We start from the raw sequence: 15,713 nt of genomic DNA on the forward strand, positions 1-15,713 counted from the left end.
CACAGTAACATAGTCTTGACTTAAAGTCAGTCAGCACTGCCTAGTTTTACAGTTTGATTGGATTTCGGTCTGAATTTGAGAGAAAGAGAGAGAGGGGTGGTGTATAATCTTTGCCCATGCTGTTGGCGGCAATATGAAAATGAGAAAGTACAGCCTGTAGTTCGAGCAACAGCCCAAAGAGCCAGCAAAACTCTTGCAAATGACGTAATTTATGCCATTACGGAGGGGAGGAGGGATATCTAGGCACAGGTTAGATAAAGGGAAGTTTACCACAGTTCATCCACATATATACCACATTACTTTGATTCAAAGCTGGTTGAAAATTAGGAAAATATCCCTTTAAGAAAGCCCTAACACAGCTGTGTGTTATGGTAATGCTTTTTTAAGCAAACACAACATAACAGCTGTAACTCTAGTGGGGCGTCTCCTCGCCCACCAGGCCAGAAGACATCCTAACCACCTCCGCAATGATAACAACTGGATATGGCCTGTGGGCATGTCACAGGAAGCCGTCCCTCTGCCAATCATGACAGGTGCCTTATTGTTCAGCTGAGCACACATTGTGCTCATAACTTTATTTTGAAAGACATATCTATCTGGCTCAATTACCCTTTGTCTGGTTAGCCATGCAGAAGACGCTGTTAGAAATAGATGAGAACATATTTCGTCTTCAGGGCTCTGCATGCGCCCCATTGATGGCAGAATGCAACAGATCTCTATTCAAACTAAGATTGAAAGACTTTCCCTGGCAGTGTCATTATCATGGCTGCTGAATAGGTCTCTCTCTAGGAGTGCACTGCTGACAGAGATGAGGTACCTAGGCAGCCTCATTTTCATCTACATTAGGGGAGATCTTGTCTTTAATCTATCTTTCATCTATCTGGGAAAAAAGTCTGTCTTTCCTTAATATAAGGGAAGACAGACTATAACTAAAACATAGAATTTCCAACAGAATTTAACAAGGGGGAATCAATCAATCAAAATCAAAGATAATATAGGTCAAATTGGGTGCACATGCATAATTAGGATAACTAATATAAATATTTTCCCGATGAGAGAGAAAATGAGCAGATTAATGGGGTTGTTTTTCGCTTCTGTGCACAATAATAGCAAATTACTCACACATCACTACAGATGTCTTAATGCTCAGTGGTCAGTTGAAAAATTGCCTCCCTCATTTGCAGACTTTGACAGCTTGACCCATGCCAAACATTTTTGGTGTTAAAGGAAAATATATTAAATGCTACACCAGGCCATGTGCATGCTGGAGTCATCTTAAAAACACTCCTGTGCCTACTTAGTTCAGCACAGCCACAAGGAAAAATCCAATCTCTCCCAGACATAAAACCCTGTGAAAAATAATGGTGTCTTATTGATTTTAACGCTCCAGGAGAAAAGCACTCTTTATGCTTGATCTGTTCAGATGGGAGCTGTGAAGCCAGGAGGACAGAAAAGCAGAGCACTGAAAATTAAACAATGGAAACTTACATTTACACTCAAGAGCACCTAGTTGTTGTGTCTGCACTCCAGCTAGCCAGCAGCATAGGAATGGGCCTATTTGTTTCCCTTTATAGGGGAGTTAGTTATTGTGGAGGCTAAACTTCCTGCAGGAAGACAGCAAAGGATATGCTGCTGGAAGACAAACAACATTTCACTTGTGTACTCTCCCAGTGGAGTATACAGTACATTGTATGTTGAATAGGCTGCAGCAGCAGCCAGTAACAAGCAAGATTGTACATGCTGTGTACAAGCAGACTGCCAGATATTGTGTATGGAGAATCCAAACAAATCTGATGTTAGGGGAAATTGTTCTTTGTCTGGACATACCGACAAATAAACCCTGAATGAGAACACAATACAACAAAAAGCACTGTGGTTTTCGTAGACCACTACTAATATAAATTAAAAATCCTGTATCATAAATAGTCAGATTTCCATATCTTTTTAACATAAAGCAGGAAAATGTGCTTTATGAATGTTGCAAAAGTATTGAAAACCCTCAATCCACAGTGAAATGCACAAAGTCTGTATTCAGCAAAAACCCATCAGGACTTCCTTGAAGTTGTGATGTCACAATTCAGTACAGACCATTTCAAACTTGAAACATAAACACTCTGAATAGGTCCCTTTGTATTTCCTATTTATTATTATTATGTTTTATGGTCCATAAAGATGCTAAGTGCCACAACAGTGGCCTTACAGTCATTCTCCCAGCTGCAACAGAGAACCCCAGTAATGAGCCATAGAATCCAGATATCGGTTACCGTTGCAGCACCTCCTCTTCTCAAAGTCCATGGTTGTTTAAAAATGTTTTTTGGTTAGGAGCCTGATATGAGGTCTGTAAGGTCAAGCTTAACAGACTTTAACGTTTTGTTGTATGACATAAAATACACCTGTAAGTACCACATTTGCAAACTTTGAAGATTTTATGTGTTAAAAAGGCAGTTGCTAACAAGAGGCTAAATGAAACTACAGAACGTCATCAAGCCAAACCACGCCAAACATAGCTTTACAACCTGGTAGTGGTGGCGACATGACCATAGTGTAGGCCTAGTTCATTGTAGCCTAGCAATAGGTTTTTACTTCTGGGGAATGCATGTAGGCTTCAATAATCCTAAAAGTGGCGTTCACTTGTGGAGATTGTCTTGCTGAACAAAATGTGTAAGTATCATAAATGTGTGTTTACAACAGATCTTATTTTCTCCAGTGATCCAAAATCCAATGGAAAAATTGGATTTTTTTCTTTTTGATGAGGGAACCAGGGTGACATTAGCTTCTGAGTTTGCCTACAGAAAATCATAATCCTTGAAGCACTCTATTAAGGTGCGAAATGCCACTAGTGTCCTTACGATCATTCCCAAACTGCAATGACAGTGCAGGGATGCAGAATGCAGAATGCGTAGATTTGAAGGACCCAGAAACACTGACCAATCAATGCAGACTGCTTTTTCAGAAGGGGGTCTTTAAGATACAGGCGCTAAACTAAAGCATTTCAGACTGTGTGAAAACAGGTATATTTGGCAGACAGTAAAGAAAAAAAACTGTGTTTTTGACTGTTAAAGCAAGCCATGTTCTTGTGGAAACCACAAATAGCTACAAGTATTAACTTTACAATGATCATAATATGAGACGTTTAAAAGAAATCCATACTGAGCCTCCCCATAACATTTGAAAAATGGCTTGTAAGACTTAACAGCATTGGCCTCACCTACAGTGAGCATGTGAAGGCTTTATTATCCATGACCAGTTGGACAATGATGCCTTTATCGCCCCCCACCGTTTTCGTGGAAGCACTCCACTAAACAAAATCATTCAAAAATGTTTGTTTGTAAATCCAGTCTAATTAACCCCTCGCGCGCGCGCGCGCGAGCACACCACCACAACCAACATCACTACATAACCAAAAATATGACGACAATGTGTTTCTCATTAACAGAAAATAAGGTATGAAATACTTTATAGTATTGCTTAAGCCAAATTTAATTTGAATCAGGTTTGTACGTAAGGCTAACATACTCCTTGGTAAATTAACAAACACGAGTCAATTAACCGACAAGTCAACGGCACCATTAATGTGCAAATACACACGGGCTACAGCTAAAATATCATATCCTCCATTTTTTAAACACTCGTCGCTCAAATTAATTTCACTCCGTTGTCTTAAAGTAACTTTATCCTTTGTGTTCACTATCACCATCGATATGCCAATGAGTTTCTCCGCCTTTCGCTCCTCTCTGTGTGTAGCGCTCCTCACTTTTAGCTCCAGCCCTACTTTTTAGTTTAGTGCTCGTGTCGGAGGGGAAAAATGCACTAAGGTCTTACCTTAAAATGTAAGCAGAGCGCTGTCCGGCCAGGCTGCGAGGTTGTTAAAGTCGCTAGTTATCCTGAAAGGGTAAAAACCAGTTGAAGCTGCGGTAGTCGGTCTGGCATCTCTCTCTTTCGGTGTCAGCCTCCAGACTGGAGTGGCACGGACCATAGAGAAATCCATCCAGCACCTATCTCCGTGATGACAACACGCAGGGAGAAAGACTCCGCCCACACGACGCTTGTAGAAACTCTGTGCAGTTCACTCCTGTCCACACACACTCAAACACACATAAACACACATTATTATCAACACAGGTTTGTTTCTTAATATTTAAGGGACACCTACACACTAATATCCACTACATGCTACAGGCAAATAACGTCATGTAAACTAAGTCCGATGGCCTTGTCACCATTCACCATAAGACTATTTTTGTCTATAAGCCCAGTAAGCCCTACAGTGGCACCATCTGGTGAACTGCTGAAACATTGCTCTTTCTGTATCTGAATAAATAATTATCCTCATATGTATTCGTCCTTGCAATGTTTAATGTTTTCTTGTGCCTGTAAGATTATTTTGCAGTTTTTCCTCTGTCTATTCTGAATTTTAAACTTTATTTTGCAGGGTTTTTTCTCTTTCTATTTTAAATGTTGTGCCTGTAAGGTTTTTTTGGAGTTTTTTTTAAATTTCTATTTTAAATTTTAAACTTTAAATCCCGCTTAAAAATAGTTTTATAAATGTGCTTTCACGGGATTTATTGCCTGAACTTACTTTTGCTTTATTTTTTTTTATTTTACTACTTCTTGTGTGTTGATTATTTTTTCCATGATACATAATTTTTAAAAACCTTATTTTTGTCTATGGTTTTTGATTTTCGTAAAGCACTTTGTAATTTTGGTAAGTGCTATGTAAATAAAGTTTAAAAAATAATAAGCTTATTTATATTTTACCTTTTTATTTTGGAAATAGACTTACTCTGTTATTTTTTATTTACACGAACTATGCCCTGTCTTTTAAACAAACACTATAACTGTTACTAATCCAAACTTAAACATCTGCTGTACGCGATGACCCCCCTAAACTGCATTTCCCATGCATCCCGGGGCACTGTGTGACGCAATTTTCTCGCGACGGCTGTTTGTTTCCATGGAACCGATAGAAGCTAAATGCTTGAAATGCGGATTAACGAACGAACAGCTAGTTAGTTAGCCTATTGTTTTGGGAAGTTACGCCGCTTTCATGATGTCAGGACGACAAAATAGCGATAATATCGAGATTCTTTTTTCATTTGAGCTTTTGGTGAAGTGTATTCGAGTCGAGACACAAAGTCAAGTTTCTGACGAGCTGGCTCTGGGAGTGCGACTGCTGGATTTCTCAACGCTGCTCATTTATCAGCCTCCAAAGAGCAGCGGTGACATTAACCAACAAGGACATCATGTAAAGGAGCAGCAGGGAGAATACACCTTCAACAGAGGGAAGTCTTGCTTCTTCAAAATGAACCTGAACTCACTGCATACCCATCTATCTAACACCCCGCTCTATGCTATGGTGTTGGATGTGAAAGAAGAGATCCCAAAATTAGTTGGTACCTCACTCATCTCACTGGCAAAAGTGATGGACAGAGTCATGCAGGACGTGACTGAACATGGTGTTACAACTCCCTCCTCTCATGGTGAGAGAGGAGCTGTTTGTGTATGCAACCTTATGGGTGAGAAAATCGGATCAATTTCCCTGAGTTACAAACTGCTAAGTCTGGGAGCCAGTTTACTGCCACATATCACAGAAAGGAGGGATCTTAAAAGCGCTGGTGCTCATGGAGTACAGCATGTACAGCAAAGCAGCATGGAGAAAAACACATCTGCAGAATCACCATCGCCTCCTGACAGTGTGGATGTCTGTTCATCGCAGACGCCGGGTGTTAGGGAACACATCCAAAACAACAAACCGTCTAATGAGAATATCTTCATCAATGAGATAAAACAGGACAATAGTGTTTGTGTTGACATGCAGAAACCACAAAGTCGACCTCCTCAGACACTCAAAGAAAACAATTTTGAAGACGATTTAAGTATTTTCTGTCCGCCACTTCTCTTCTACAGTAATTCTGTGGAGGACAACAGCAAAAATGAAGGAGGAGATTACAAAATACTGAATCTAGACTCAGAGGCATTCACATTTGAAGACTCAGAGGAAGAGACAGGTGAAAATAAAAGCGATGTTACAAGCTCTCTGATGGTGAACCACAGAGCAAGACATGAAAACACTTCAAAACACCAAGAAACAAGTGGGACGACTCCAAGTGTCCTCGGGGACGCCTTACGACAGTTGCCTCTACTAAATGCTCTTCTCGTTGAGCTGTCACAGTTGAATGGGCAGAACCAACACCAGCCGCTGTCCATTCACCCCAATCTATCTTGGATTTACAGGCCCGCTTCCACAGAGCCTTCAGCCGGGCATAGAAACACACCACAAAAGGCACAAACAAAATTGTTGCAGAAAACCAGACAGGGGACTAGTCCCCACTCAAAACATTTACATTCCCCCAGATACTGTTCTACACCAGTGGTTAGGCCCGCATCTGTTCCAGTGAACAACAAACAAGAAAAGGCTTTGACTGAGAGTAAAAGCTCCAGTAAATCTCCTCAGAAGAAGCTTGTTTATGGCACAACTAAAACATTCAATCTAAGACTGAAGCAAATTTCCCCTCTGAGAGTAAAACGTCGTGAATGCATTGATTTAATACAGAATGAAACACAGTCAAAAATGACTAGAGGAAAGACAAAGTCGAGCAAGAAGAGCATGAAGCCCAGCAGAAGAAAATCAACATTAAATCAGAGCTCCAGTCTCAATGAAAATATTGAGACAGTGATACAAAGCGTCACAGCGGACTCTAAACTACAAGAAACAATCGCACTAAAACAGAAAACTCTGCATGGAAAAATCCATGGTGAAAAAGACAGAGACTCTCTGAGAATTTTAGAAAAACCTTCCCTCTCTGAAAGAGACTTTATTCAGATCCCCAGAGTGGATTGTGACACTGTTGCCCACAACAAAGACAAGAAGGAGCATCACAGTGAGTCAAATGAAGTCAAATCTCAGTGTGAAGCCGACAAGCGCAGAGAGGAAATTGATTCTTCAGGGAGCAGCAGACACATCAGCCCAAAATCTTCATTTTCAGACTCCAGCAGGGAAAGAAACGAGGAGGAAGACTACGCCGATGACTTTAACAGCTTTGAGCCCAGCGATGCCTACTCCCCTGACCCTGTGAGCAGCCCTGAGCCCTCCAGAGCCAAAACGCCCAGGTCTCCTGTCCGCCCCGACTTTTCCAACTCTGAAGGTTTCCAGAGGAGAGCAGTTCTCCCTGTGCCCATCAAAGCCCCGAGCTCTCCACAGCGCGCCCTGAGGGGCACGCACATCATCCGACCTCGAACCAAAGCCTCGGCCCTCAGCTTCTCCTCCGACGATGGTGACAGAGACGGGACGTCTTCCTTGCAAACCATATGCTCCAGAAAACAGATGACGGAGAGTAGTAGAGTGGAAAGAAGCTCTGGTGGGGAGAGTTTTATATCATCGAGAGGTCAAAGGAGTGCGTCAAGCGGTAACAGCGGTCCTGTTCGAGGACTTTCTGCAGAATCAGTATCCTCCTTTGAACCACAAGAGATTGAGGAACTGGAGGATGAGCTCGGATCTCTGGATTTCAAAAAGGAGTATCGGCATATCTCAGAGCTAGTGGCCAACAAACTCCCTGGTTATACTATGTAAACATTATGGAATTCCAGAATTCATTATGTGCAGATCTAGCAAATATGTACATTTCTGTGTGTTTAAATTATCCTTTTACTTCTGATGTCCAATTATTTGAATAAAGACCAGCTATTTTATGGAAATGAATGTGTTCATTTTACATCTTAATCACTCAGTTAATACTAGGCTGCTGGACATTTGCATAAATTGTTGGACCATGAGTCTTTTAGTGACATATAAGAGGATGGAAAATCTCTCAGCGCACACCGTTTATGCAAATAATTTAACTTGTAAGCGCACGTTTCCAGTCGAGTTGTCACAAGTTGAAAATCTCCCAGAGCTCCGAGGGCAGCTCCCGATTTCCTTTAAATACCACCTGCTACTTTGCATTTTCCCCTTGATATTATTTGATAAGCAAAACAAAGACGGCTATTTCATTCATTTTAAAGCCGGTGTGGAGTGCTTTGCATGCCAGTCTCGTTTTGAATTGCTGCTGCAGGTTTTGGGTTCCAGCAGGACAGCTGAACTTTACTCATTTGCGCTGATGGCAATTCATTATTATTAAGTACATTTACCTAAGTTGAATTCTTAAGACACTTGTGCATTGAGTATCTCAATTTTATAGTACTTATCGGTGGTTGTCATAGTTGGGTATTTTTCTGGACTATTAGGTTAGAAATAAGACCTTTTTAAATCATGTTTTACATTATCTACTGATGTTGAACTTGCTTGTTAAATAAACTACTGTATTTATTAGCAGTGTTTGGAAAGCTTCTTTGAAAGCATAGCTTTGCAAGTACTTTGCAATTACACAAAGTCACTCAGATGAGTTTATTGTAAAAGGTTCTGACTTGTTCACAGGTCATGTATATAACCAAACAAACAAACTAAAAACATTATGAACCATTTAAAATCAGAGCAAATTGACTTGAGGTCTTTCAAAAACACAAGAGGGCGACAAGCAACTCAGCCAAAAAAAAGGCCTCAACATTAATAAGAAGCTAGTAGAAGTTGTTGTTTATTGTTGTTTTTACTATGGATAACATCTAATATTGCCCCCCAGCTAATTTTCAGACCATTCTCCTGTCACCTTTTACTATTTTTATTTTTTAGCAGTTTGTGGGATGTTTCTTGCCAAGTTGCTCTTTATGTTTTTCCCGCTTTTGAATGAAATCAAACCATTTTCTCAGGTTTCAGAGGTTTAAAGTCTAGTGGAAGATATCTGAATGCAGCACAAGAAAACTGATGTCGATCCAGGTGTAAAGGGTTAATGGGGAAGTTTAAGGAATGTCAGCTTTGTTTTTGTATACAATGTCCATTAGTCAGACACCTGCCTTCAAACACTAGAATGACGTTTGTGGTGCTGCACCAAGCAGGATTAATTAGCCATGTATCTTCCAAAATGACATGCAACTACCAATAATTAATACTAATCACTAAGTGTGGTCAAAGACAGTTCCATAACAGTAGAGAAGCAAAAGTAAAATAAAAACAACAAAAATAGTTCTTACCTTTTATGCCTCCAAATTGTAGTTTCAGTGAATAAACACACAAGAAAAATGTCAAAAAGTAATTTCTCTCCTTGAATCACTACGCAAATGTAAATGCAGTTAAACCAATAATGATCTACTGTCAAATATAGTTACACTACTTGTTTCATCACATATAGCTGACGACTCCTAAACACCGTTTTTAGGATTATTAAATTAGCTCTAAGAGGCTAAAATAAAGTTCTGAGGTGTACTGCCTACCGCGCATGCGTCAACCTGGTGTGTCCGGAAGAGCTGGAGCAGCATGTGAGCCGGTGTGAGCTGAAATGATCAAACACGTTTTTCTGACAGGACCTCCAGGTAACACTTTACACTCCGCGTGTCCGCTGCAGATGAAGTTACAGTCTCTGTAAATCCAGAGCAGTCAGTCAGCTGTTTCAGCCCAGTGTCCCTGTCTGGAGACGTTTCTGTTGGTTCCCATGAAAGTTAGCTTGTTTTTGTTAGCTGTTTTTGAATTATACTGGTAACTTTTTATGGTAACTACGTCCTTTCGCACATTTTAGAGACATTCACATGAGCAATACACAATGACATACTATTTTAAAAGGTTTTTAGTCAATATGACTCAATATTTGTCATTCATTGGAAGAAGTTATTGGTTTAATTTAAATTTAATGGAGTGAGAGCACTGATTAATAATAATAAGGTTGCAAACATCAGTAATGCAATGATCAAGTCTTTGTAACTTGGACAGACATCAGTTTTCTATTTCTGCCTTCAGACGCCTTACATAAAATATTAAGTTGCTGAAACCTGAGAAAATTGATTGATGAACATGGGGACATTTTTTTTAAAAATTACTAAAAGGTGACAAAAATGACCTGCAAATTAGGGAAATAATAGAGTTTTAAAAAAAAAATCAACACTTTTTTCTGGTGATTTTCTTTTTTTCTTTAACATTTTTTCCACTTGTTTTGAGCTTATTTTCTTGTCAATTTCTTACTAATCTTGCTCATTTTTAGACCATGTCTCATTAAGTTGCTCATCGCCCCCTCTCTGTGTTTTTGAAAGAAACCAAAGCAATTTGCTCCGGTTTCAAAGGGTTAAACTCATCCTAGCATTTTACAGAACCCCAATTTTTAATTGTGACAAAGCAGTTGTTTCATAATGTCCTTTGTTTTGCGTTCAGGTGTGGGAAAAACCACTCTGGTCCAAAAAGCCTGTGAGGCTTTAGTGTCATCAGCAGTGGGAGTTGAAGGGTTTTACACAGAAGAGGTCAGAGAGGGAGGCCGCAGAGTCGGCTTTGATGTAGTCACAGTGACAGGAGAGAGGGGCCACCTGTCCAGAATCAGGTAGCAGGACTGTCATCCTATCCAAATCAAACCACCGCTCTTTTATCGTGCTGTTTTTGAGTCACTTTCACCTTATTTTGACTTACAGAGATGCTGCCGGTTCATCTCATGGCAGACGGGAATACACAGTTGGCCAGTATGTGGTTGACTTGCCCTCATTTGAAAACCTGGCACTCCCCCTCTTCAGAAATGTAAGACAGCACACATGCTTTTTTCAACTCATCAATAGATCACAGTAAGCAAAACAGTCCCCCTTTCTTTCCCTCTTCACAACCCATCAAACCTTTGATTTTCTCAGAATTGATGGAATAATTGGAAGCTTGCAAACACATAAATTCCAGAGTGACGTTTTTAGTGTCGGTGGTGCCGTCTGGCTGTCACTGATCGTGATTAATCCGGCATGTAAAGTGAGCCTGGAGTGACGCCTACACATGTGCTGTAAAGGAAGGTGTCTGCGCCTTGGCGGCACATACTCCACTTTCATCTCAGTCGAAGCGTCTCTGTAATCACTGCTGATCACCCGTTGTGTGAAACATACAAACGCTGTCACTAGCACACTATCAGTCACACACATGAGACATTAACATGATGAGCTTTTTCTACATGGCCACCAGTGTTAAGCTTTTTATCAATAAATGTCTCAACTTTTACTTATAGGACATCAAGCAAACACTTATGCATGCTCATGCTTGACACTACGATCCTTTTTCCCCAGGTCGGGTCTGCAGATGGGGGGAACAAGAAGGTGTTTGTCATTGATGAGATTGGCAAAATGGAGCTCTTCAGCCACTCATTCATCAGAGCGGTGAGGCAGACGCTAGACAGCTCTTCCTACACCATCCTGGGCACCATCCCGATCCCCAAGGGTAAACCACTGGGTCTGGCAGAGGAGGTGCGGAGCAGGAGAGACGTCAAGGTCTTCACTGTGAGTACAAACACCAGCACACTCTGGGGAGAAAACTAAAGATATTTAGGTCACTTTAGGAGCTGTTAAGTCCCACAATAGCTATAGGACAGTGTTTACACTGTATCCACTTGGTCTTAGGAGGGCAGTCAGTCTGGCCACTAACGCAGAAGGGGCATGCCCTGCATTATCCCTGCTCCTATAGCAGGATTAACTCTAAATCATGCGTGACTGATTTAACAACAAAGGGTGGTCTCAAATGTCAACATAATTTATCACGGAAGACTCGGTTATGGATATTGTCATGCAAAATACTCTCTATGCTCGAATAGTTATTGTATATATACACAGGGTTGTGTGGCAGTATAACCATTTTTGGCAAACATATGATTTGTAATTTCACTTATAGGAGGTCGGATATGTGATTGATAATCTCAAAGTGGACACTGTTCCTATAAGACAAGATATTTATCACAGTTGTCGGTTGTCAGTTTTCCAACTCATTTTGGCCGATTGCTGATGTCAGTTTATGCATATAAGCTTTTTCACCGAATTACAGAGAACATCAGGTCTCCATCCTATAGTGGACATATTACCCCGGCTCTTATCATGATGGCCCACTGGTAGCAGATGCAGACATAAAATATGATGCTTTTCAAAACGTATACATTGACTGGGCAAAACAAGAAAACTACTTTAACCTAGTAAAATGCAAAACAGATCATTTTTTCTTATATAACACATTTAAACAAAACAGTTAAATCCTCACACTTGGCTTGGATGATGCTCTCTCTGAGACAATCTGACAACAGCTAAAACCAGAGCAAATGGGACCTATTTCAACTACTTAAACTCGCATAATTTAAGCATCATCAAATCAGGTTGTCATATCCGCAAAAATGCTAATTTCAGATCAATGCTGCTATTTCATTTTAAAGCTGTTGTGCACCGACACCAACGTTGTGCTCTTCCCTATTTTACATTATATTCAAAGAGCCTACTTCCAATCTTTCATTTTTCTTTCTTATTTCTTTTTGCCACTTAGGTGTCTAAGGAAAACAGAAACGCCATTCTCCAAGACATTTTAGCAACACTACAAAACTGCCTAAAACCTTCAACCTGATGTGGAGATTCGGAGCAACTCAAAGGGGAAAAACACTGCATCTTTATGCTGACAGCAAGTTTTATTTGAGTCAGTGCATACACAGTGCACACAGCCGGACTATTCAGCGAATACACACACGCTTCATAACGGGGTTTTTGACCTGACCTGAGGTCGCATAGTGAGCTGCTGCGAGAGTTATTGTGTCACATGCATGTATTTATGTATACAATTCGTTTTTCTCTTTCTCATACAGCCTCAAAGTGGATTGCATCCTGAATAATTGATTGTGAGATGGAGCACAGCGGCGGAATTGTTCAGTTAGTGTGTAAATATCCCGTGATCTCGGAGTCAAGCACTGCTTGTCCTTAAAACATCCCTGTTTTATTTTTAATTAAGCTGTTGGTCTTGTAGAGACTCCGGCAGGCATTTATCAGTGTATAATATTCATTTCTTCACATGGACATGTGGTGATAATGTTTTTTTGAAGGGCTTTGCAATGCAAGACCCCCCCTTGTGTTTGTCTATTCAACCTGAGGATGTGCTTATTGAAAACCAATCAATATTTAACGGTGCAGCTATGTCCAATCCATTCATGGTTTATTCATCCACTAGCATGGCGAAAAAAAACAGAAAAATAAACAGTTGCTGTCTTTCAGAAATGAGATTTTTCTCTGGTATTCTTTTCTTCGGTTTAAATATGGAAATTGTTTATTTGTTCAGCAGTTGCAAATGTTTTTATACTGATGATAAGCTTCAGTGTTGCTTCAAAATACATATGCTTCGCTTTTTTTTCCAGGGATTTTGTGCTCTATCGTACGGAGATAATGGCGTTTCTGTCCATGTGCAGCCAGATTACCGTAAAGGATAAATACTATCACTGCATATAGGATTTTTGAGATGTCAGAGTGCATTTATGGAGGATTTATTTCAGTAGTGTAGCTCAAAAGAGGTCTCTGAAGGGTTTTACAGCTATAGAACGAGACATGTTGTCAAACTTGAAGAGAGGTAAAGCTTAGTGACTGTCAACAACTAAATTCAATCTGGCATATTAATACTTTTTACCTAATTTGCATTTGTCCAAGCTGGCTATATCCTTAGGTTTCGAAGTGAAGTTTTTACAGACTAAAGTAGCTCAAGAGCATTCAAGGTTCATGAGTTTGCGTATAGTTCAGATCAGACAGACTCGCTGCAAGAGGAATTTCACCGACTCTGCGTGAGCTCCAAAGTCTGGCAGTTGCATCAAGGTTTTTAATAGAAACCCTCTGGAAAAGATATTTGTTTCAGCACTACAGCATCTTCAGGTCATTTCAAAGTGAAAATACATGGAAGGATTTTTTTTGCCTTGTTTTTGCTAATGCTGCTTGTGTAACTGATGTAACCTGTCAGGCTGGCTGCAGAGAGAGCTGCCAGCTGTGATTTGCGTCAGACGTGCTGCTGTGCCAGCATCTGTTCTGCGGCCACCGCTGACGTACCTCTGGATGTACTGGCACCAGCAGTCGCTGAATTGGCTTCAAAGTCAACATCGCAATGGTCGCGTTTTTGAACTAACATGGAAATATGGCGTTGCGGTGTTATTGTAGGCAAAGCCTTAACGGACAATTAGAGTTGATGGTATGGTTCACAGTGGGACAAGCCAAGCAGTGCTGCTGAACGAGCTCTGGACCCCCTGATAGGAGGGCGATCCTCAGCCTCACCCTGCAGCAGGGTGGCAGATGGATTATGTAACTGTGACAAAGGCTGTGCCAGTTTGAACAAGAAAAGGGTGTGTGTGTGTGTCTGTGTGTGTGTGTGTGTCAGTGTATGCATTTGATATGTCATGATGTGATTAGAAACCATGCTGCAATATAATGGGCATATTTACAGCACTGATTCCCAGTCAGGGGTACGTCTGCTGTTGCCTGAGGGTAAATGGAAAGATTGTGGAGTAGGTCAACCAATTAGAAAACAATATCAATACAATACTGCCTGCAAGTGGCAAATCCGAGGTTCCAGCCAGCATTGCCGTAAGCAGGATCAAGACCTTTGACAGTTTACTGCACCCACATACAAACATAACTAACAGGTTTTCTGACAAATAGACAGACACTCATTCATTTATGTCCCAATCTCTGCCGGGCCACGCTCTTCTTTGGCAACACCGTCACCCCCTAGTGATCAATGGCAGCACATTTTTGGATATGCTTCCATGGCTTAATTAAAAATATCCACATAGTTTGGTGTTGTTTGGACAAACTGTTGTTGTTTTATGGCTAAAGTTTGCACTAAGCCAATGCACATGTTTGGAACTGGTGCAGCCCCCTATTGAACGACTTCAAAATAACTTTATAGACATGGTTCAACATTGATATACAACATATACGTTTTGTTATGACTGGACAAACAGTTTCTGATTTATAGTTTGATTTGTTTTAGGTCGCACCTCTTTTTGCAGTCTAGCACCACTTGTGGTTATTTGAATGAAACTTTCAGGGTATGTTGCTGTTACGCCTGTAGACATTTCCTGCAAGTTTTGGATGATTGTCACAATTGTGGTGTCAGGTCTATTTATGTGCTGAGCCACACCACTATTTTGGCTCATTGGTCAATATCATCAAAAAGCAAGGAGATATCAACAAGCTTTTAATAACTTTTTAAACATAGTCCAGGTATTAGCCACAGAAAATTTGGAATAAATTGAAGCTACGGTTAAAAGGGTAACATCAAAAATAGATTTTTTTTAAAAAATCAAAATGATGGAAAACATCTAGTCAGGTGAGCTTTAGTGATTACTGAGTAAAGGTGCAGGAGTGATGACTGCACAAAGTTGACCTTTAATTATAGCGCCACCATCAGGCCAACTGGGGTCATATTTCTTTTGCAGCATTTGCACACAACTTCCGATCCCTGGGGAAAATTTCATATGTCTACAATGCACAAGAGAAGTGATAAATCAGCAAAAAAACAACAGCATTTTAGCTGTTTGGGCTTGAACACCTAATCGATACTCTCATATAACTGGTATAAACTATAAATAATGGATAAATGGTTAAAATAATTTTCTACAAGTAATGATAAATAAATGAAATATTGTTGATTGGTTTATGTGTTGGCTGTGTAAAGATGAGCCTGACAAAAAACTGTTGGGAACCACAGATTTGCAATGTCATAATATGTATAAAATGTTCCATATTATTATGACATAAATATTTGTTACAGTAGCAAAGAATCTAAATCCATACAGATAAGTGTTTTTCCTTTTTTTTGGCACAGAAGAGAAGCCCTCTCCATACTCAAAAACCCTGTTTTACATTACTACAGTATATTTTATGGT

General features: G+C 40.2%; 3 protein-coding genes across 6 annotated transcripts in view; 2 read left to right on the forward strand and 1 right to left on the reverse strand.

Moving 5' to 3' along the window:
• sipa1l2a (signal-induced proliferation-associated 1like 2, genome duplicate a) overlaps positions 1-3,993 on the reverse strand; it is a 105,842-nt gene extending 101,849 nt beyond the window's left edge. For 2 of the 4 annotated variants that reach the window (XM_088086306.1, XM_088086305.1), the window contains exon 1: positions 3,823-3,993. The gene's annotated coding sequence lies outside the window, so the exon portion shown is untranslated. The remainder of the gene's footprint in view (positions 1-3,822) is intronic. The other 2 variants (XM_042501848.2, XM_088086304.1) reach the window with 1 other exon arrangement.
• A 938-nt stretch (positions 3,994-4,931) lies between these two features.
• Positions 4,932-8,308, forward strand: LOC121954919 (microtubule-associated protein 10). Its single transcript, XM_042502666.2, has one exon. It carries the CDS (start codon positions 5,048-5,050, stop codon positions 7,568-7,570), a length of 2,523 nt encoding a protein of 840 aa, XP_042358600.2. The 5' UTR covers positions 4,932-5,047; the 3' UTR covers positions 7,571-8,308.
• Positions 8,309-9,253: 945 nt separating this feature from the next.
• Positions 9,254-13,062, forward strand: ntpcr (nucleoside-triphosphatase, cancer-related). Its single transcript, XM_042502453.2, has 5 exons — positions 9,254-9,402; positions 10,232-10,394; positions 10,483-10,585; positions 11,110-11,319; positions 12,344-13,062. Exons 1-5 carry the CDS (start codon positions 9,369-9,371, stop codon positions 12,419-12,421), a joined length of 588 nt encoding a protein of 195 aa, XP_042358387.2. The 5' UTR covers positions 9,254-9,368; the 3' UTR covers positions 12,422-13,062.
• The last annotated feature ends 2,651 nt before the right edge of the window (positions 13,063-15,713 follow it).

The sequence above is a fragment of the Plectropomus leopardus genome, chromosome 13 (assembly GCF_026936395.1).
Source record: "Plectropomus leopardus strain MGB_pleo_1.0 chromosome 13, ASM2693639v1, whole genome shotgun sequence".
Taxonomy (NCBI): domain Eukaryota; kingdom Metazoa; phylum Chordata; class Actinopteri; order Perciformes; family Serranidae; genus Plectropomus; species Plectropomus leopardus.